At 43.0% G+C, this 24067-nt stretch overlaps 1 protein-coding gene across 1 annotated transcript in view; it reads left to right on the top strand.

The window, feature by feature from the left end:
* The window catches only part of CABLES2 (Cdk5 and Abl enzyme substrate 2), a 70564-nt gene that overhangs the window by 17823 nt on the left and 28674 nt on the right, over positions 1 to 24067 (top strand). Inside the window, exons 2-3 of the mRNA XM_087720565.1 lie at positions 19834 to 19926; positions 20723 to 20800. Of these exons, the coding sequence (XP_087576691.1) occupies positions 19834 to 19926; positions 20723 to 20800 (171 nt within the window). The remainder of the gene's footprint in view (positions 1 to 19833; positions 19927 to 20722; positions 20801 to 24067) is intronic.

The raw sequence follows: 24067 nt of genomic DNA, 5'->3' as shown, positions 1-24067 counted from the left end.
AATAAATAAATAGAATTTAGCTGCCAGTTCCTCAATGGCTTGGCTTGCAAACTTTTAGTTCTCTTTCGAATGGTGGTGCAACATGCCTTGGAGCTGTTCTGAACAAGGAGGTGAGGTGAAAAATTGGGTGCGGCAGGACTTAAACCATATTTCACTCTGTTTTGCTTAAGTGTAATTAGCATTAAACATTCTTCGGTGTAGGTCAGTGATGCTCACCGTTTTGTTGAGGTGTGTGAAAAGTGGGGGGGAGCGGAGGGGGGTCACACGTGCCTGTGCCCACACTCATAATGCAATGCCCTCCCCCCATGCATGCATGCACACACCCGCGCATGCGTGCAGGCCTCACTGAGCCTCCGGACTTCCGGGAGGCACACTGGGTCATTTTTTTACCCTCCGCAAAAAATTTCTCCAGAGGGAGAAAAATGGCCCAGCGGGCAACCCAGAAGTTCGTTCCCGAATAGTGGGCCCCTCCGGAGGGCGAAAAACTGCCCAACGCGCAAACCATCGGGAACGGACTTCCGGTTTGCATGTTGGGCTGTTTTTCACCCTCCGGGCGCTTCAGGGAAGCCTCCAGAGGATGAAAAACAGCCAAAAATCAAGGCTGAAAATCAGCTGGCCAGCATGCAAATGCATGCTAGAGCTGACAGGGCAACGCCTCATGTGCCCTTAGAAATGGTTCCGCGTGCCATCAGAGGTATAGTTTATTTGATTACTCCCTGTATATTTGCATACACTTTTAATATGGTTTGGAAATAGTGATTAGGATCTTGGGTGAGGACAGCACCCCTCCCTGATCTTTTTCAGGCAATTGTCGAAGCCTGGGAGGGAGGGGGGGGGGAAGAGAGATGCAGCTGCTTTGATGAGCCAATTTATAATGTGACTCTTAAAGCAACCAGCTTGGCTCAAAAAATAATCTGGAAAGAAGATTACACCTTTTCCAAACAGCAGAGTAATGTTGTCTTTTGTTAAGTCCAAAGCATTTTCTCCAAACCATATTCATTCCATTTCATTCATTCATTCATTCATTCATTCATTCATTCATTCATTCATTCATTCATTCATTCATTCATTCACTGTCCATCTCAATCAAAGGACCCTTGATTGGCATTTAAGGAACAGTTCTCATATTTAATCATTTCTCTCTCTTGCCACATTGAGCATTACAAACATCCTGATCTTTCAGGGGCTTTGGACTATTCTGGGGCTTAGTTTACTTTACTCCTTACTTTATTGTTTAGAATATATTTCAGTGTTTTTTTTTTAACAGCAGGTTCAGTGCCTCCTATTCTTAACTCTTTTAGATCAGGCTTCATCAGTTTGGGGTGCCTCAGTTTTACGGTGCTGTAGATACTGTAAAAACTTCAGGATTAGCTTCCAATCTCCTCTGACTATCTAAAGGTTACCCTGATGGGCAAAACTATTTTAGAAAGAAGAATGAATTACTTTGAATGCAAGAGGAAGAATACTGTGTATTCACAACCCCATTAAGACGAGTCTCAGAATCTCTCTATATAAAAGGCAAATACCACTCACTCATCACGAAATCTCCAGAACCGTAAAGCCTACAAACTTGAAACTTGGCACGTATGTTCCGCTTGGCTTCTAGCTGCTCGCTAAGAAAGGATTTTTCAAAATGACCATCAGATCATTAGTATTTCTTATACAGTGATTAACACGCTCGGATGCTAAGGAGTTCTACTTCCCCTCCCCACCCGAAAAGAACTCTGTTCCAACTGCCAGTTGCCTCACATTCCACTACTTCAGTTCAAACTATTCCACTCCTTCACTCAGAAGCGATCTGGGGCTCCTTACATACTAAACGTCGGTACCTCACCAAAATGTCTACGTCTTCCATCTATGGAACTGCTTCAGGACTCAAAGCGGTGGGAGCGATATTCCCTTATGTCTTTCAGTCACCGACCACCACTGAGCCAAAGGATTGAACCAGAGTGAACTGGCTTTTTCTTGCATTGCCCAATCACATAGTTTCATTGCGAAGCATGGGTAGCCATCTAGTACAGATTTGGAAGGGACTTTGGAGGTCTTCTAGTCCAAACCCATGCTCAAGCAGTAGACCATATACCAGTGGCGGCAAACCTTTTTTGGCTGCTGTGCCAAACGCGGATGAAGCACAGGGGGGTTGTGCGCTGATGTGCCACACCATAATGCTATGCATGTACCCCCCAGCGCATATACATGCACGCAATCAGTGACCCACCCACCCCATTTTTGCCGCGTTTTTTCACCTTCCCCAGGCTCCAGAGGCTTTCTAGGAGCCTGGGGAGGGTGAAAACAGCCTCCCCACCCCAGACGCCCTCCGGAGGCCTCAGGAGCTTCCCTGAAGCCTCCGAAGGGCAAAAATCAGACCTACAGAGAACCTGGAAGTTCGGGAATGGTGATTTTCGGTTTGTCCATAGGGTCGATTTTCAACCACTGGAGCCTTCAGGAGGTTTCCGTGAAGGCTCTGGAGGACAAAAAATTGACCTACGGACAAACCAGGAGTCACTTCCGGTTTGCTCGTAGGGCCGGTTTTTGCCCTCCGGAGCCTTCAGGGAAGTCTTACAAAAATCAGCCCTACGAACAAACCGGAAATCACCATTCCCGAACTTCCGGGTTCCCCGTAGGGCCGATTTTCGACCTCCAGGGCCTTCAACGCATGGGCGCTGCCCAGGTGACAGGGCAATGCCTTGCGTGACCTGACAAATGGCTCCGCGTGCCACATAGTTTCGCCATCACAGCCCTATACCGTTCCAGGCTAGTAGTTGTCCAATTTCTTCTTTAAAACCTCCAGTGGTGGAGCACCCGCAGCTTCTGGAGGCAAGCTGTTCCACTGATTAATTGTTCCCATAGGTCTTCTGTTTCAACCCCTTATTTTTCAAATTGGTGTTCTAGCCTGCAATAGAGTCCTAATTATCACCACAGAATTACCTTGCCAATATATCCCGGGCATAAAAAGGGGGTATTGGTGAAAGTAACATAAAAGAATAAGATTTGCATCTTGCCTGTGAATAAAAAAACAACCCCAGGGTGTTCATATTCAGCACTGCAACTAGCTTACTCAGGCTGATCTTTGAATTGTTTGCCTAGTATCGAACAAGGCTGCATTGTTGTGGGTGGTTCGAATGGTGCCAGTGTGTTCAGGAAGGAGGGATTGATTTAAATAAAAGAGAAATGAAATCCGAGAGTCCTTGTTTCACCAGGTATACAGTAGGTGGTGATCAGAGGCTGCGTGTGTCTCTCCACCAGCCCAATTTGCATCCTGAAACACTTTTTAAAAAACCTGATCTCAAGCATAGGGGCTTGAAAATAAAATGCATGAACTTGGTTTCCTGTGAATTCCTATGAATTGCTACTGCGCCTCGGTTTAAAAAGATATTTTTTTCCCTTTTTTCCTCTTGTATTTCTTCTTTCCCCTCACCAATTTCTTGAAAAGAGCTTCCTACATCTTTTGATTCTTCTTTGTTCTCTTAAAAAGTAAGTCTAACAAAAGGTGTGAAAAAGGGCAGCCATACACTCTGCGGTGTAGCCAGTTTTTATTATTATTATTATTATTATTATTATTATTATTATTATTATTATTATTATTAATTTCTGCACCAAGGAAATGGGCAGGATTTACAAAGTCGGTCCAGGCAGCTGGAGGCTACCAAAAAAAAAAAAAATGGTTAGAAAACATTAAAAATGTGAGGAAAAGCACAGGCGTTTGCCCGAATTTCTATCGTTTGATCTTTGTGTTTGCAGCATCCTAGCTGCACGCTTGGGGAGGAAGAAGGGATACTGTTGTGGCCCAGCAGGAACCATTGGAGCTGCCACCAGACTCCGACAGCGAGGAGCCCTATGAGCCGGCTTTGGAGGATGTGGAGGACCCTGGACAGGGTTCCGACTCCGAGCAGGGCACAGAGAAGCTGGTTGGCCACCAGGAGGCGCCTGAGCCTTGGACCAGTGGGGAGGAGACAAGGAAGTGTGATCCGGACGTCAGCAGTGGGGAGGAGCCAAGGGAGTTGTTCCTAGATGCCCAGCACCGGAGAGCTAATAGGCGTAAGGAACAATTACGCAATTACAGGAGGTAATTGCACTCAGCTGGTGGTCATTAGGCTCCTCTCCAGACTATAAAAGGACTGCTTGTGCACACGCCCCTTTTGCAGAAGTCAACGCAGGAACTAATGTTGGAGAACATTATTGTGAGCTTGGCAGGCTGGATTGCTGCCACGGCTTATCTGTGCTGGATTGCTTCCCAAGCTTGTCTGTGCCGGTTTGCTGCCAAGGACCTGTCTGTCTGTTAATTAAATGCCGTAACTTATCTTTGGCTCGGAGTGTGTTGGTGTGGGACGAGGGGAGTCAGAACAGATACTAAGCCGTGTTAATAAAGCATCACAGATCTGGTTTTCTGAGGTGAAATTTCTCCAGGTCTTGCTGGCACAATCAACCGTGCTCTCTGCTTGCTGTGATTAGGCGCCATTTCCCTTGATGGGAGCTGCGATGTGATATCCTCGGGCATGTTTAATTCATATTTATAGTCAGCCTTTATTATTTTTATAAACACCTCAAGGTGGTGAACATCTCTGATACTCTTTTCCTCCTCCTTTCCCCCCCCCTCAACAACAACCTTGCGAGGTGGGTTGGACTGAAAAAAAATGACTAGCCCAAAGTCACCAAGACAGCTTTCTTGTCTTAAGACAAGACTAGAACTCATAGTCTCCTGGTGAGTGGTCCAAAGTCACCCGGCCGACTTTCGTGTGTAAAGCAGGAATAAAACTCAGTCTCCTGGTGATAGATTCAAAATAACCCAGCCAGCTTTCATGCCAAAGGCAGGACTAGAACTCACAGTCTCCTGGTGGCCGCCTCAAAGTAAGCCAGCTAGCTTTCATGCCTAAGGCAGGACTAGAACTCACAATCTCCCTGTCTCTTGCCTGATACCACTACTAGACCAAACTGACTCTCAATTTATTCTCCCATAATCCACAGCCTAAAAAAAACAACCCACCAGAAAGCTCCACTAAGCTTTCCTCAAACGCATTTCAGAGGACTGCATCCCATTTTTCTTAGCAGGATTTTGAACCTTTGCCCAAACGCATTTGCCTTGAGCCACTCTGCAGTCCTGCGATGGAGACTAGAAGGGGAAATCTGCCAGTGATTTCTTAGGAGGCAAATCCTAGAGTAAAAATAACTTCTGTTTAATTAGGTGCTGACACGGTTTAAGTGACTCAGCTATCAAGGAAGTTTGGAGAGTGGATCTGCATGCCATTTTCAGCTGTGCATGTTTAGCCGCTCAAAAGCATGGATTAAAAAAATCTTTAGAGATGGGGGAGGCTGATAGGACCCATCCGGTTCATATTACACTTGGAAGAAAATACTGTTTTTGCCTCTTTCTTCTAAGATGTATTGCAGTGAGGCTTGAACCCAGGGATAGAATGCTACCGGTTTGGACCAGTTCGCCTGAACCAGTAGTAAATCGGTAGTAAAAAAAATGCTACCGGTTCAGCCGAATCGGTAGTAAAAAAAGTGCTACCGGTTCACCCGAATCGGTAGTAAAAAAATGCTACCAGTTCACCTGAATCGGTCATTAAAAAATGCTACTGGTTCACTCGAATCGGTAATAAAAAAATGCTACCGGTTCACCCGAATCGGTAGTAAAAAAATGCTACTGGTTCACCCGAACCGGTAGTAAAAAAGGCTACCAGTTCGTCCGAACCGGTAGTAAAAAATGCTACCGGTTCACCCGTACCAGTAGTAAAAAAAATGCTACCGGTTCAGGTGAACCAGAAACTCCAACAATCAGCTATGCCGCGCAATTAGAAATCACGTGGCACAGCTTATTGTTGCACAGCTGATCATCAGAACTGCCGGTTTGCCTGAACCAGTACCATTTTTTTTAACGTTCCGACCATCAGCTGTGCGACAATCAGCATGAGCGCAAAGCGAACCGGTAGCAAAGCAAAGTGTTAGCAGACTTCAAAGCATTTCACCCCTGCTTGAACCTGTGTATGGTAAACTTCACCACATGTTGCCTTCCTGGGCCGAGCTTTTTACAGTAAGAAGTAAGATCACCCCAGATAGTTGATCCCCTTGATTGGTCCACCAAGTGGCTTTCCAGTTGTTGGAACCTCTTTGAAGAATGTTTAACTACGTGGTCCAAGAATTGCTTCTCTGAAGATGTTTTGACAGGTACTTTCTGGTCTGGCCTATTGGAATCACTGAATCATAGGGCTACTAGGGATCTTAGAGGTCATCTAGTCCAGTGTTCCCTAACATTTACAGCTTGGCAGCCCAGCGGGGGAGGGCAGGGGAACCGCCTGCCACTCACACAAGTTGAACTGTGTGTGCATGTGTGCCGGCCAGCCACTCACATGGCCCAGTTCACGCAAACAGGCTGCAGCTCAGTTGTGGGCCACGGACCGGGAGTTGTGGTTCCCGACCTAGTCCAACCCTACGCTCAGTGCAGCAGGATCCAGAAGAGCCATGGTGGCGCAGTGGTTAGAGTGCAGTACTGCAGGTTATTTCTGCTGACTGCCGGCTGCCTGCAATTTGGCAGTTCGAATCTCACCAGGCTCGAGGTTGCCTCAGCCTTCCATCCTTCTGAGGTGGCTGACATGAGGACCCAAATTGTTGGGGGCAACAGGCTGACTCTGTAAACCGCTTAGAGAGGGCTGGAAAGCCCTGTAAAGCAATATATAAGTCTTAAGTGCTATTGCTATTGCTATCCATTAGAATATTGTTTTTTTTTTTTTTTAACAGAACTTTTTTTATTTTTCTTTAAAAAAAACACACAAATATGTCATCATTTGTCAATCATTAAAACATTGAAGTACAATTTTTTTTTTGTGTACCCCTCCCTCCCTCCACCCCCCACCCCCCCTCCTCCTTCCCCCCCCCCGACTTCCCAGAACCCGTACACGGTATAGAATTTTAACTAACACAGTCTAAAATCTATTGAGAAAAAAGAAATAAAGAAATTAATGACATTCTAGATTGACCTTAGCTTCTTCTTACTGAACTAACTTTAAACAATTTAAATCATTTCTGATCTTAAGCATAGGCTAACTGGAATTTCTTAGTCCCGTATTTATTTTGTATATAATCAATCCATTTTTTCCAGTCTCGTTTATATCTCTCATTTGAATGATCTTTGAGATATGCCGATATTTTAGCCATTTCAGCTAAGTTTGTTACTTTCAATGTCCATTCTTGAATTGTAGGCAAGTCTTCCTTCTTCCAATATTGCGCCACCAACAGTCTTGCTGCAGTTATCAGGTGCAGAGTCAAATTGGTCTCTACCACTGTAAAGTCAGTACATATACCTAGTAAAAATAACTGAGGACTAAACTTTATCCTTCTTTTAAAAACATTTTGCATGACCCACCATATTTTTATCCAAAATGCTTTAACCTTTTGGCAGGTCCACCATATATGATAATATGTAGCATCGAGAGAACCACATCTCCAACATTTAGGCTGTACATTCGGATACATAGAAGCCAACTTTTTAGGATCTAAATGCCATCTATAGAACATCTTGTAAAAAATTTCTCTCAGATTTTGAGCTTGTGTAAATTTCACATTTCTTACCCAGATTCTTTCCCATGTATCCAACATTATTGGTTCCTCAATATTTTGAGCCCATTTTATCATACAATCTTTAACTAATTCTGTTTCCGAATCCATCTGTATCAATACATTATATATCCTCTTTATATGCATTAAGCTTTGATCTCTTATTTGTTTAAACAAATTATCCTCAACTTGAATAAAACCAATTTTTTGATCTATTTTCCACCTAGCCTGTAATTGCCCATACTGGAACCATGTTTGAACTACCTTCTCCTCTTTTAATACCTCTAAAGATTTTAATTGTAATACCCCCCTTTCCGAGGTAAGAAGCTGTCTGTAGGTAATTCTGTCCTGTTTTTGTGCTGTATTCATATTTTCAATTGCGTGTCTAGGAATTGCCCACATGGGTATCTTGTCATTTAATTTATATTGATATTTCTTCCAGACCCGCAATAAAGCATTTCTTAAAATATGACTTTTAAAGTTCTTATCCAATTTTTTGTTGAATAACAGGTAAGCATGCCAACCAAATACCAGATCGTGTCCCTCAATGTTCAATATTCTATCATTGGTTAAGTGAATCCAGTCACTAATTACAGATAATTCCATGTTAAAATCTTAGTTGTCATTTTTGGTTGGTTGAAGCATTTTTAGAGCTTCCTGCACGGCCTGTTTAACCTTAGGTCTAGCTCCTCCCATTGCTTCCAGATTTGTTGTTGTAGATCCTTGATCGATGGCCGATGATTGTTGATGCTGTTGCTTTTTAGCTTGTTTCTCCATACGTCTAGTAGTCATGCGGCTAGGTCTTGGTTCCATAGCACCTTGCACTTCTAGAGAAGAAAGATGCTCCATCTTGTCTGATGGTTGTGTAGTTTGCTGTCTATCCTGTCTTTCTTGTGGTTTTTCTCTGGGTCCAGATGGTGCAGAGTGTCCGGCCTTCAATATATTATAATAAAAATCTCGGGCTTTCCATACAGAGTTGAGGCGGTACCTTTGCTTATCAAATGTAAATATGATGCCAAATGGTGCATCCCATCTATACTGTATCTGACGATTTCTGAGTTCTTCAACCAAAAAAAGCGTAGTCTCTCCTGGCTCTTAACATTGGAGGTGGTATCTCTTTCAAAACAACCAGGTCTTGACCGCCAATTTGAAGCTTAGTGTTATAAGATGCTTGCAGTACCATATTTCTAAACTCTCTTGTAGTAAAATATATAACGATGTCTCGAGGAAGCTGCTTCTGCTTTGCCAGCCAGGAGTTGACGCGGTAAGCTTTGTCAATTTGCCAGCCTTGATTGGTCCCTGGTCTTCCCATCAGGCGGTCAAAAGCTTCCGATAGGATCTGTTTCAGGTTCTCCTGTTTCTCCTCACGCAGCCCCCTTACTCTTAATGCGAACTCCATTTGTCGGTACTGTATCATAATAATTTCTTTTTCAGCATTTTCCACTTTTTGTTCCACCACCTCTGTTTTCAATGTCAAGTTAGCATTGGCATCATTAAGAACCTCTAAAGTATCTTCCACTCCAGAAATATGTTCTGTTAATACAGTTACAAGACTCAGCATGTCGTCTCTAATTTTATCAACCTTCGCCTCAAATTTCTCATACAACTCCTGTTTAAGTCCTTTTATTTCACTTTTAATTTCATTTTTAATTTCTTCTTTCATTTCTTTTATTTCCTCTTTTCTCTCCTCTCTATTATCTCTAAATTTATCTTCCATTTTAATTGTCTGTGCATTAAGAGCCTCGCTTAGATTACTCAGAAAAAATTCTTTCGTTAACACATCCCCAGCAGGGGGCGTAGGAAGCGGAGGCTGCAGCTTTGTGCCAGGCACTGAGGATGTGCCCCTGGAAGTAGAGGGTGACGACTTCAAGTTAATATTTGGTTTTGAGGCCATTTCAAAATTTATCTGCCTGCAGTTAATAAAACTCTATTGCCTAAATAAGCAGCTTTAAAAAAAGAGGCTTTTATTTTGAAGTTTAAGGCTTGGCAAAACTTTCAGTGAGTAAACATTGTAACAAGACCATTCAGCAGATTCATCACCATTTAACTTCCAAATAAGCAAGGTTAATAAAGGAGTAAAATTCTTCTATTGTGAAACCAAAACAAATGATAAGCAATCTCTCTTGTTTTGAATTCTTTTGAGGATTTGCTTTGTCTAGCAAAAAGTGTTCGTTATTACCGGAGAAACCAGGCTGCTCGGCGCCATTTTAGAAGCCTCTGAGTAAATAATTTTTTCGGAGGAGAAAAAGAAAAGAAGCTAAAATGTTGATAAGCAATTAATGTCCATGGTGAACGGATCCAGCTCGTGATAAGAATAAATTAAACAAAACTTTGATCAGAGTGGGAGAGACCTACTTTGTCCTGCACAAGGCAGTTTGAAGTTCCCAGCACGGACGGCCGTTCTGCCTTGGGCTAGCCCCCCTTTCCTTGCAAGCACAAAAGCTGCAAAAATCGAAGAGCATTTGCCAGCAAAACAGTTTCTTCTTTCCTTCTTGCCTGAAGGATAAGAAAACCTGATAAGACGTCAGATGGAAGATCCTCTAAACAGGTACGTAGCCAGGAATTCGGAGGCAGCTGATTTTTTGCTGCTTCCACCAGTAGGCTCCATTAGAATATTGTTGATGGTGACTATCCATCATCTGAAACCTCCAGTAAAAATACACGCTGTCGAGGTTTCTCTGGTATGAGTGACTGCTGGAATGGGTGCAAATAAATTTCAGGGGTAAACTGAACTTTTAAATACAGCCAGTCCTCGACTTACGACCATAACTGAGCCCAAAATTTCTGTTGCTAAGTGAAGCATTGGTTGAGTGGGCTTGGCCACATTTTATGACTTTTCTTGCCACCAAGGTGGCGCAGTGGTTAAATGCAGCACTGCAGGCTACTGCTAGATCAGCAGGTCAGCGGTTCAAATCTCACCGGCTCAGGGTTGACTCAGCCTTCCATCCTTCCGAGGTGGGTAAAATGAGGACCCAGATTGTTGGGGGCAATATGCTGACTCTCTGTAAACCTCTTAGAGAGGCCTGAAAGGCCTATGAAGCGGTATATAAGTCTACTGCTATTGCTATTGCTATATTGTTAAGTGAATCATTGCAGTTGTTGAGTTAACTCCCCCGTTGTTAAGTGAACCTGGCTTCCCCATTGACTTTGCTTGTTAGAAGGTTCCCAAAGGGGATCACATGATCTGGGGACATTGCAACCGTCATTAATATGAACCAGTTGCCAAACATCCAGTTCTTCATCACACGACCATGAGGATGCTGCAATGGTCATACGTGTGAAAAATGGTCATACATCACTTTTTTCAGTGACATTGTAATTTCGACCAGTCTTGAAATGAACTGTTGTTAAGTCAAGGACTAACTGTACTGTACAAGAGAACATAATTATGTCTTCCTCTCTTTCAACGAAAAGATTAAAAACATTAAAACATTGAAAGATAAGATATAAAAATGGGCGACAAACCAAACAAAATGAACCAATGTGTATTGCCAGTACAACTTGGAAATTTTCCAACCATGTTCCTTGTGGATTCTGGGAATTTTAATCTCGAGCAGGGGTGTCCAACTTTAGCAAATTTAAGACTGTGGACTTCAGCTCCCAGAATTCCCCAGCCAGCCATGCGTGTAGATTTCAGCTCCCAAAATCCCCCAGCCAGCCATGTGTGTAGAGGTCAGCTCCCAGAATTCCCCAGCCAGCCATGCTTGTGGACTTCAGCTCCCAGAATTCCCTAGCCAGCCATGCGTGTGGACTTCGGCTCCCAGAATTCCCCAGCCAGCCATGCGTGTGGACTTCAGCTCCCAGAATTCCCCAGCCAGCCATGCATGTGGACTTCGGCTCCCAGAATTCCCCAGCCAGCCATGCGTGTGGACTTCAGCTCCCAGAATTCCCCAGCCAGCCATGCATGTGGACTTCGGCTCCCAGAATTCCCCAGCCAGCCATGCGTGTGGACTTCGGCTCCCAGAATTCCCCAGCCAGCCATGCATGTGGACTTCGGCTCCCAGAATTCCCCAGCCAGCCATGCATGTGGACTTCAGCTCCCAAAATCCCCCAGCCAACCATGCGTGTGGACTTCGGCTCCCAGAATCCTCGAGCCAGCCATGCTTGTGGGCTTCGGCTGGCTGGGGAATTCTGGGAGTTGAAGTCTATAGGTCTTAAATTTATCAAGGTTGGACACCCCAGACTTTGCAGAAGAAAGGTAGACTTATTAAAACAATAGCAAGATTGCTCTGAGGACTCGGAACCCAAAACCAATTGTGAGTTGTTGACATCTGATTTTTCTCCTATCACAGAGATTAAGGGATTGCCTCCAAAATAAGCTGCAGAAGGATGACAGTGCAGGGATGATGTCCTTGAGAAAGTACAGCGTGTTCCAGCTTAAAACCTCCTCTAGTTTTCTGTGGTTCTGTGATCACTGTGACCTCCAGCAGTCTAGCCAGAAGATTCCCACGACCTTGGCTGCTTCAGCCTCTGCCACTTTCGGTCCTCTGGGTAAACAACTTGGAAAGGCAGGATGACAAGGGCTGTCCAGAACCCAGTCCTAGCTATTTTTTTCTCCCACATCTCTGTGACTTAATAATCAGATCGAGCCATCAACAAGGAGGTGGAGTTTGCCTTTTAAATCAAAAGCTATTGTGCTTTCCAAATTTATCTAGGCCAGGGGTGTTTAACTCAAGGCTGGAGGGGGGGGCTGTTCTGGCCCGTGGGGTGCTTAGATCTGGCCTGCCAGGCCACCCTGAAAACAGCAAAGGATGGACCCGCAATGCCTCTTCCAGCAAAAACAGAGCTCAGGAGGGCTGCAGGTGCGCCCCCCCCCCCCCCAGCTCCGTTTTCGCTGGCAAAAGGTTGCAGGAAGCTGTTGCAGCCGAAAACAGAGTTCGGGAGCCTGTTTTTGCTGGCAGAGCGCTCGGGCCGCCACAGGCAGCCCCGACACGAGTGACGTTGAGCTGGCCATGCACTGGCCACGCTCATCCCCCCCCCCAAGATCAAACACAAACCTGATGTGGTCCTCAATGAAATCGAGTTTTATACCCCTGATTTAGGCAGTTTGGTGGTTCAAATCCCTAGTGCCACGTAATGGAGTGAGCGCCCGTTACTTGTCCTAGCTTCTGCCAACCCAGCAGTTGGAAAGGATGTAAAAATGCAAGCAGAAAAAATAGGAACCGCCTTTGGTGGGAAGGTAACAGCGTTCCATGCGCCTTTGGGGTTGAGTCATGCTGGCCACATGACCACCGAGACATCTTCGGACAGCACTGGCTCTTCGGCTTTGAAACGGAGATGAGCACCGCCCCCTAGAGTCCGGAACAACTAGCACATGTATGCGAGGGGAACTTTTAGCTTTACCTTTAATGGAAATATAGTATAGCAGAGAAATTCCACCTTTCATGACATGGTAATCGAGGGCCTTGCAGTGTTTTTCAAACAGTTTGAAAAGCAGCAGCGTTCTAATATTTGAGGGGCTGCCACAAAGATAGCAATAGCAGTTAGACTTATATACCGCTTCATAGGGCTTTCAGCCCTCTCTAAGGGGTTTACAGAGTCAGCATATTGCCCCCAACAACAATCTGGGTCCTCATTTTACCCACCTCGGAAGGATGGAAGGCTGAGTCAACCCTGAGCCGGTGAGATTTGAACAGCCGAACTGTGGAACTACAGTCAGCTGAAGTAGCCTGCAGTGCTGCATTTAACCACTGCGCCACCTCTGCTCTTGAGGGGTGATGAGGGGTGATGGGGGGGGGGGGTCAACCTATTTTCCAAAGCACCAGAAGGCAAGACAAGAAACAATGGACAGAAACTAATCACGGAGAGAAGCAGCCTAGAAATATGGAGAAGTTTTTTAACAGCGAGAACAATGAACCAGTGGAATGGCTTGTCTCCTCCTGAAGTTCTGTGTGCTCCATCACTGAGGTTTTTAAGAAGAGAATGGACAGCCACTTGTCTGAAATGGTGGAAGTTAGACTAGAAGATCTCCAAAGTCCCTTCCAACTCTGTTGTTGTAATGTTAAAATGTGTGGACTACAGCGTCACATGGCCGGGGAATTCTGGGAGTTGAAGTCCATCTTAAAGCTGTCTTAAGTTGGAAAACGCTGCTGTGGTAGATTCAGAGGCCGGATAATCTTTGGGCTGCCTGTGGATTTTAGACCAATTCTCCAGAGATGGCAGTCTCTGCTGCAGTATTTCAGTGGCATCAGAAATGTCCCATATTTTCAGTACAAAAATATACAAATATTTAAAGTGGCAAAATGCAATGTATAACCACGATTTCCCTAAAAACGTGAGCCAACAAAAAATTTTATTTCTATTTTTCAGACTTCTACCCCACCACAATAAATAAATAATAAAGAATGACGGTTTTTAGCCTTGGGTCTTGCATTTTCTCTGTGAGCTGTAATACTTTAGCTCCATAACTGGAAGGATTTTTTTCCCATCACTCTTTAACTAAAAGTTAAGGCTAATAAATAGCATTCGTCTGTTACCGTTCCTGTTAATAATCCCAGCAATATCACGAAGGGTTTGTGCTTAGATTATAAATCTTATTTAAAACCGTCTGAAGCTCTTCTTTGATTATAGGAGCTGTTGGCCAGCTAGCTCATATGGCTATTCATCTCCTGCTAAAGAATTATTTTTCATGCATGCTGACATTTATACTGAATGCACAATATGCCATTAAACTTGATGAATGAAATCTTCCTTTACCGATACGGTTTTCCATGCCTTGACATATAATCTTGGTGTTTTTTTTAAATGTTTCAATTGTCAGAAGTGTTCAACCATAACCATGATTTATTGGTACCATTACCTGGGATTTAATTAATATATATCTCTCCCTGCCAGTTCTATTTTTCCCCCTTACCCCCTGCCTTCCAATGTGTATTCTTATAAAGACTGGATAAAACCTGTTTCAACAATCATATATATTTGTATGTGTATGTGTGTGTGTGTGTGTGTGTGTGTGTGTGTGTGTGTGTGTGTGTGTGTGTATTTAAAGTCACAACCCCTGGTATGCCCCAATTATGGGAGGAAGCTAACTGCCTCCATTCTCTGTCCATCGGCTCGTCACAAGAGACCATCCAGACAGAAAGCCCAATATTTTACTGTTGCCTTTGTTACATTTGCCTAATATGTAATACAGCCCAGGTTCGAATCCCAGTAAGGGTATGGCTAGCTGATGAGAGCTAAATAGCTTGAAATAGATCTATACTACTCTCCCTTTATTTATTTATCAGAACAAATACTACACACACACACACACACACACACACACACACACACACACATATGGCTGTGGGTATATCTGTATGTGTGTATCCAGCAATTCTGGAACATCTCAAGCAATTTCAACCAAACTTGGTACATAGATGATTTACTCTCTGGAAACAGATACTGTGGAGGTAAGACACCCATAATACAACTTAGGGTGTGTATTCTGTTAAGATACAATTCATTGTGCCTTAAATGACTTCTACGGTATGCCGTAAAATGGCTTCTACTGTACAGCGCAGTGGAGTTGCCATGTTAACGGCTTCACAATATTCCACAAGGGAACTCCCTCTGGTAAGGGGGAAAATCCAACATTAGAAATTATGTTTCTTCCGGACATTTTCCCTCTATAAATAAATACCTGGGCAACACCGAGTTTTCAAACTAGAAAATCATATTTCTGTGTTTTCTGTGTGTGCGGGCCAGTTAGCAGATTGGTTTTTTGACCTGGTATGTCTTGATTTTACAACACAGAGAATCGTGGTACAGTTAGTCCTTGACTTACAACCACAATTGAACCCAAACTTTCTGTTGCTAAACGAGCCAGTTGTTAAGTGAGTTTTGGCCCATTTTATGGACTTCCTTGCCAGAGTTTTTAAGTGAAACACTGCAGTTAACTTAGTAACATGGTTGTAAAATGAATCTGACTTCCCCATTGACTTTACTTGTCAAAAGGTCGCCAAAGGGGATCACATGACCCTGGGGCATCGCAACCGTCATAAATATGAACCTCTTGTCAAGCGTCCAAATTTTGATTATATGACTATGCGGATGCTGCAATGGTCATAAGTGTGAAAAACGGACATGTGGCCTTTTTCGGTGCCATTGTAACTTCGAACCATCATTAAATGAATTGTAAGTCGAGGACTCCCTGTAAAGAGAAAACAAGAAATATTTTAAAATGAAATAATATTAGCATGCAATGTTTATTTGCCGTATTAATCGATCACATTTTAAGCAGCCCATCTCCCTCACAGACGGACTGTAAACAGTTTTCCACTTTTCTGTTATAGCAAAAATAATACTGTAACCTCTTCCTTATATAAATCGCCTACAGTAATCAGAACCGAGCATCCATTTTTAATGAAACCTGGGGTTAATTTGAATTTCTTATTCAATACTGCCCAAAGGTGTCTAGCTCGTTACCTTGTTAGAAAATGGAATAATACATAACGGTGCATCGTTTCTATATATTTAAGTAAAAGATCTTTGATTAAGATCTTTAAAAGATGATATAATCAGTACAAATCATCTACAAATCATCTATTATTATAGGAAGAATGTGAGTGTGCTTCAAGTATTTCAAAAGTTTGCCGGTGGTTTGCCTACTACCATATTTCCCCAAAACTTAAGACCGGGTATTATATTAATTTTTGCTCAAAAAAGACGCATTATGGCTTATTTTGCGGTTAGGTCTTATTTTGGGGAAAATACAGTACTAAACGCCTCTGTCTTCTGACAATTTTAACTGGGGAGTATTTTTGGGGAAGGGCTTATATTATGAGCATCCTGAAAAAAATCGTGCTAGGGCTTATTTTCGTGAAAACAGGGTAGTATTTCTTGTTCCCAATATCGTCTGTATTTAACAGCAACTTTTATTCAATTCCTACTCCCCACCTGCCTTGTGTATCATCCAATTGTTTTATTAAACATACCAAATTAAATATTAGAGAAGAGAGGGACATCCTTGACATGTCCCACATCTTGAGTGCTGGGGAGATTATCCCATTAAACCTTACCTGAGGAGACAGGGTAGAATAATTTCATCTGAGAAATTCTACTACAAAATCATCTTTCTCCATAGTTTGAGGGTTCCTTGGTGCTCTCTGAGCTTGCTGGTTTTCTTGCAGACATTTCATTACCCAAACTAGCTAACATCATCAGTGCTACAGTAATAATTATTAGTTATTAGTTTAATCTATCATTTCCAGAAGGTTGGTTGATCGATTTCCTGATTATTTATTCCTTATTATTTTTAGAAATAAGGTGGCAAATATAAACACTTGATCCTCCTATTTTCCATACAACAACAACCCTGTGAGGTGAGTTGGGCTGGGAGAGAATTACCAACCCAAAGCTGGCTTTCATGGCTAAGGCGGGACTTGAACTCACAGTCCCTTTCTTTCCAGCTTGATGCTTTAGTCCCTAGATCAAGGGTGTCAAACGCAATTTCATTGAGAGCTGCATTAAGGTTGTGTTTGACCTCGGTGGGGGTGGCCACCTCGACATCCCTTGTGTCAAGGATGCCTGTGATGTCCCGAGCGCTCTTCTGGTGAAAACAGGCTCCCGAGCTCCATTTCCAGCTGCAATGGCCTCCTCCAAATCTCTGCCAGCGAAAACGGCGCATGGAAGGATCCGCGTGCAGCCCTCCCGAGCTCCATTTTCGCTGGCAGAGGCGCTGCAGGGCAGTCCTTCGCTGTTTCCAGAGTGGCCCCCTGGGCCAAATCTAACCATCCCACGGGTCGGACCCGGGCCCTGGGACTTGAGTTTGCCCCCCCCCCCCCGCCTAGATAAACTGGGTTTAAAACAAATTCCATTTGTTCAAAAAGTATACAAATGTAATCTAGTGAATTGTAATTAACTTACCCAGCTCGTTGCCTCTGTGTCATATTCTATTAGCAAAACCAAAATGATCGTTGTTGTTGTTGTTGTTGTTGTTGTTGTTGTTATACAATTGTATCACAGCGGCCAGTTGTTTCGCCGGATTTGGAATTGGTTACTAGTCGGGCCCCACTAGTTGTTGTTGTTGTTGTTATTATTATTATTGTTATTATTAACCAGAAAAGAAAATAATTACTGTTGAGCTGTGCTCTGATATATTCTTAAACCAATTTTAAAGTAAATTGTCAGGTCAGTGATTCTTTTTTTTTTTTAAGATCAATATTATTTTTTTAGAGAAAACCTATGCTGGGCCAGGAATGATAACAGTTTTGTTGACCAACAGTATTGATAAGGCAAGAACATAGTTTTATTTACATTTCAGAACGATTGTACTTCGACTAATATCCATTTACAATAAATCCTTTGTCTCTGGCTTACGCCTGGACTTCCTAGCAACAACTTTTTTTAAAAAAAAAAAAATCATCAATAGTCTATAAATAATTTCCTTTCTTCTCTTCTGGCAAGTACTAATAACCACTGAAGCATGACTTTTGAACACTGTTGTGTCCACATGAAAAGCTACGGCAGAGAAATGCTTGCAGCTACTAATGATTAAAAATACAGGCTTGATATTTACCTAAAATCCCAGAGGGGGAGGGAGACTGAAGAGTTTTTCCTAAAGAGTTGAAAGCCGCTCGGAAACGGAAACGGAATAGTAAGTTTTGTTCCTAACAGACTGTTCTCAATCGGTGGTTTTCATGCTGTGTGCCCTATTCTGCTGTTTTAAAAGAGAAACGTGGGAAAATTCATCAAAATATGACTCAGTGTTTTTTTAATAAGGTATGCTCTTGAGAATGATGGATTCACTGTCTGTTCCCAAGAGCGGGATCAGTCTGTTTCCCAAAATATGTACCACAATACTGTATTTTGCAAGGCCCAGGGTTGCTACTTCTGACGGTTAGAGTTTGTTGCTAGGGACCACAGCCTGTGGTCCAAAAATGTCCATCTGGTGGCCATAACGGTGTGAGAACCTTCTCTGAAAGACCAAAGTTCTAGATTACTTGTGGGAAAATGACCGTACAGGTAGTCCTCGACTTACAACCAAAACTGAACCCCAGATTTCCTTCGCTAAGCAAGACAATCAGCTAAGTGACTTTGGTCCCATTTTACGACCTTTCCTGCCAGAGTTTTTTAAGTGAGTCACTGCAGTTGTTAAAGTTAGTAACAAGGTCGTTAAGTGAATCTGACTTTCCTGTTGACTTTGCTTGTCAGAGAGTCGCCAAAATAAGATCATAAATAAGCGAACGTAATTATAAATATGGTTAGAATTACTCTGTTGCATTATCTTTATTCGTATCAGTATATCGGTTACTTTTTCTTCTTTTTTTTCTTCTGTAAAATGGAATGCCCGAGCAATACACTGCATTCAAGATACTTTATAAGTAAATAAAAAACTGTTTTAAAACAAAGTTCACCAAAAGATGATCCTGGGACACTCCAACCACCACAGAGACTGGGTAACAAGTATTTGAATTTTGATCACGTGACACACACACACACACACACACACCCAGGGATGCCGCAAACATCAAGTGTGGAAAAAGTATCATAAGTCAGGTTTCCTTCAGTGTAATTTCATGCAGTCTTTAAATGAGAGGTTGTAAGTCAAGGACTTCTTGTATAGGGATGCGCTTAGATCGGGGGTGTCAAACTCGATTTCATTGAGGGGCGCATCAGGGTTGTGTTTGACCTTGGGGGGGCCCGAGGTGGACGTGGCCAGCTCAACGTTACTCGTGTCAGAGGGGCCTGTGGGGGGCCCAAGTGCTCTGCCAGCAAAAACGGGCTCCCGAGCTCCGTTTTTGGCTGTGACGTCTTCTTGCAACCGTCTGCCGTGGCCCTCCCGAGTTCTGTTTTCACTGGCAGAGGCACCGCTGGCTGCTCCTTCGCTGTTTCCAGGGCGGCCTCGCGGGCCAGATCTAAGCACCCCACGGGCCGGATCCGGCCCGCAGACCTGGAGTTTGACACCCCTGGCTTAGATTGATGGTTTGCAGTTCTCGGAGGCCATGAACTAATACGATTCGCTCTTCGTGCTGTTGTGCATTTTTGCAGAAGGCGTTTTATCTCCCAGCGCTGCTCTCTAGAGTTTTTAGAAGACATAGTGGGATATGCCAGTGCGCGCAGGTACTTGTCAAAAGCAGCATTAACCTTCCATTGCATGCTTTGCAAGTCCTTTTTTTTTCCCCCGCCACCCTCATTCAAGCCAAATAAAAAAAAAAAAAAACTCCCGAACCTAAGCATGCATGCTCGATCCAACTATGACATCTGCAGTCCTCTCGTTATCCTTGAGAGATCTTTTTTTTTAGTCGCAAATATTTGCGTATTTGTTCTCTCTCTCTTTTTTTTTCTTTTCTTGAAATGTAGAACGAAGCATGTATCTGGATCTCCGCGACACAAAGGCTTGAAGAAAGTACATTTCATCAAGAATATGAGGCAATATGACACACGGAACAGCAGGTGAGTTTTGCTTTAACCGAAGTAGATCTCTTGAGCAAATCCATGCACATTTTGGTTCACAGATTCATTGGAGGGACAAAATGGCTGGAAAAGTGGGATGGCGGTTCTGTTGGATCTCTGAGGTGCCCCCCTTATTGGCTTTCTCTGACCAATGGCAGATATTTTAATTTTAGGTTTATTTTATTTTAAGTTTATTTTATTCAGTTTTAGGTCAGGTCTGGTTAAGTTAGGTTAATTGTTTATTGCCCACATTTATTATTTACCCAAATAACTTGAGGTTGTGTATATATATATCCACCATCTTCCTCCTATTTTCTCCACAACAACAATCCTGTGAGGTGCTGAGAGAGAGTGAATGGACCAAAGCCACCCAGCCGGCTTTCATGCCTTAGGCAGGACTAGAACTCACAGCCTCCTGGTGATTGACTCAAAATCACCTTCCCGGCTTTCATGCCTAAGGTTAGGGTTATCCTCTTATAATTGGGGAATGGGATTTAGAGACTCCACCTTGCCAACTAAATGTTTCACCAATATTGCATAAATCTTCCTCACTGAAGACCATACAGCAGAGATGGTTACAGATGACTTCTGTTGGAAACTGGAGAAGTCGTTTTTCTAAATCTTGCATTAGGGAAAGCATGAAATGGCTGCATTTAAAAAATATATAAAAACCTGGGCTTCTAATTGCTCACAGAAAGCTATTTAATAAAAACCCGAATTATAAGGGCTATTGATCCAACTCGCTAGAAATGAAAATGCTTCTATAATTCACAATATTCTTTCCCTCTCTTTTCAGGATAGTGTTAATTTGCGCAAAACGAACCCTTTGTGTGGCTTTTTCGATCCTGCCTTACGGAGAGAGCTTAAGGATCAGGTGAGAAATTCCAGTTTTTCTTACGAGTATCTTTAACTCTGATGGGCTATGAAGTGGTCATCTTTCTAAGCTTATCCCAAAGGTGGTTTTTTTTTCAAAAGGCAAATTGGATTTGCTTTTCCTTTTAAGAAAATAACTTCGGGACAACCATGACCTGAATTACTGAGAATCTCCATATACATTTTTCTAAGCTTATTTGAAGTCATTCCTTCCCCCCCCCCCTCCTTTTTTTACTCTTTTGGATAAGATCATATTGCTCACTCTTGCAATAATATGGTTTTGCTTCGGATTGTATAATATTGATGACTAGCTGATAACCCGGCATTGCCCAGATATTTATTTATCCGAATCCTATATTAGACTGGAAAAGGAATGAATTATATCAAAGTAATGCTGGAACACACACACATACACACGAAAACCTGGATCCAAAATGCACACTATCACTGTCAAAAGTACTGTGATTTAACACTATAGATATAATTCATTTCTTTTCAGCGGCCCAGGCGTTCCAGATTTATGCTGGAACACACACACACACACACACACACACACACACATACACACACACACATACACACACACACATACACACACACATTTGTGTATTTCCTCCCAGGTAACATTCTCCCATGGATGTCTAGAAACATATCAAGAGGCCACACTTGGTAAGGCCACCCTTGGAATACTGCATCCAGTTTTGGTAGCCACAATGTAAAAAAAAAGATGTGGAGACTCTAGAAAGAGTGCAGAGAAGAGCAACAAAGAGGATTAGGGGACTGGAGACTAAAACATATGAAGAACGGTTGCAGGAACTGGGTATGTCTAGTTTAATGAAAAGAAGGACTAGGGGAGACATGATAGCAGTCTTCCAATATTTGAAAGGCTGCCACAAAGAGGCGGCAGGGGGGTGTCATCCTATTTTTCAAAACAGTGAAGGCAGGACAAGAAGCATTGGGTAGAAATTAAGAAGAGAAGCAACTTAGAACTAAGGAGGAATTTCCTGACAGTGAGAACAATTAATCAGTGCAACGACTTGCCTCCAGAAGTTGTGAATGCCCCAACACTGGAAGTTTTTAAGAAGATGTTGGATAACAATTTGTCTGAAGTGGTCTAGGTTTTCCTGCCTAAGCAGGGAGCTGGACTAGAAGACCTCCAAGGTACCTTCCAACTCTGTCATTCTATTCTAAAGTATCGCACCCCATAAGTCATATCCCTGGCCCTGCGCACTTCAGAATTGAATCACTCATTAAACCTTAATTAAAGCAGAGCTGATAAGCAGACTGTTCCGTTTAAACACCTTTCCTTCGGAACTCCCACGACATGCTTCGGGTTCTTGCTGGAAGTATATATCACATTTAATTAGCCTCGCCATGAAAATAAAACAACTTATGTCACCACACAAGTTCCTGTGATTAGTGCTATGAAGAAGGAAATGGATATTTTCATGACAGCCGTCCCCCATACGGATGCCGCTGCTATAAATAACGTATGGGAAACTTCTTTGTAACTTGATGGGAAATAGCGAAGACATTCAAAAGTGCTTCGTTTTAATGAAAGCCAAATGAATTATTTGGGGATGGGAAACGTAGATTGAATACCTCGCAAATAGTTTAGCTACTGATTTAAGAGTCTTGGGGAAAGGCAGTTAGAACAGGGGTCCCCAAACTTGGCAACTTTTAAGACTTATAGATTTCAACTCCCAGAATTCTCCATGCTGCCTGGAGAATTCTGGGAGTTGAACTCCACAAGTCTTAAAGTTACCAAGTTTGAAGACCTCTGCAATAGAATAATATAATTGCAAACTTGTCTAATATACCATGGACTTGTGTGCAGCTGAATAGAGAGAATCCCCGACTTATGACCATTTGTTTAACGGTGGCTCAAAGTTATAGTGACCCTGAAAACAGTGACTTATAACTGTTCCTCACACTTATGACCATCACAGCATCCCCCGAAGTCACCAGGTCAGAATTTGGAGGTTTGGCAGCTAACATGTACGATGGTCACAGTGTCCCAAGGTCTTGCAATTTGGATTTTGACAAGTGAAGTCTCCAGATTCAGTTAACAGCCAGGCAACTCCCTTATGTGATTCGCTTAACAGCCACAGTAAAAAAAAAAAAAAAGTCATAAAATCAGGTCGGGTCATGTAATGGTTTTATTAAGGATCACGTTGCTTAGCAACTGAAAATTTCAGTCCCAATGATGGTCATAAAACAAGAACTACCCGTATACATGCTTTTAAGACCGTGATAGCAAACCTATAGCACATGTGCCAGAGGTGGCACGCAAAGCCCTCTCTCTGGGCACATGCGCCGTCATCAGCTGCCCTTCCAGGTTACGCCGTGTGCATGTGCAATGGCCAGCTGCGCATACGCATCAGCCAGCTGCTCTCTCCTGAGTTCCATCATGTGCATGCACAAAGACCAGTTGGTATGCACGCACGTAACAAAACCCAGCAGAGCAGCTGTTTGGCACGTCCTTGCGCCCTGGCTAGCTACTCTTTTCTGGGTTCTGGTGCTCCGGCGCGCATAAGCGCACCTGCATGCATGTACATGCGCTTGCTCCAGTTTTGGCACTCATTGCCAAAAAGGTTAACCATCACTGCTTTAAGATATGAGAAAGTAGTTTTCATATTTGTTCAGTTCTGGCTCCCCAGTTTTGGATTAATTTTTCAAGCTCGAAATCCTGATGTGTTATTTATGGCCTTCCAACATTTCTCATGTTTTGCAAGGAATCCTAAAGAGTTACAATCACATCACATCCGAAAGACAGCCCGGCTAGAGAAAGCTGGCAGAATGTTTTCTTTCTAAGCACTGGGTGACTTATAATATCCCACTGGGCATAAATTTAAACGAGTTAACAATTGCCAGGAAACTTCCTACTTTTATGTCGTTTTGAAGGGGGGGATGAGTGCGAAGTAAAGTTCACAGATGTTATTTCTAGCAAAAGAGGTTCCCAGGGCAGCATCGGTTCTTTGTGTATTTTATAGCTTTGCGAGCTTACATCTTTTCCTATATTATATCCTCCAGCCTCAGGATGGAGTTCAAAGGCCGGGTTCTGTTTTCAGTCCTCTCGAATCGTGGGAATAACTTTTAACATTTTGAGCCTTGTCCGCGGATACATTTGCGAACGAAACTCTTTTAAAAATAGGATGAACTCCAACTAAGTCCTCTTGACTATTTACTGAGCTATATTTTTTTCTTTCTCTTCTCTTCTCTAATCTTTTGAAAACAAACACTTTCCAACCAGGGAATCGCCCTTTTA

The sequence above is a fragment of the Thamnophis sirtalis genome, unplaced genomic scaffold (assembly GCF_051295495.1).
Source record: "Thamnophis sirtalis isolate CommonGarterSnake01/CBP01778 unplaced genomic scaffold, rThaSir2_p1.2 scaffold_7, whole genome shotgun sequence".
In the NCBI taxonomy this organism is placed as follows: Eukaryota; Metazoa; Chordata; class Lepidosauria; order Squamata; family Natricidae; genus Thamnophis; species Thamnophis sirtalis.
Note: the sequence above shows the minus strand (reverse complement) of the source record. Positions and strands in the feature narration are given on the sequence as shown.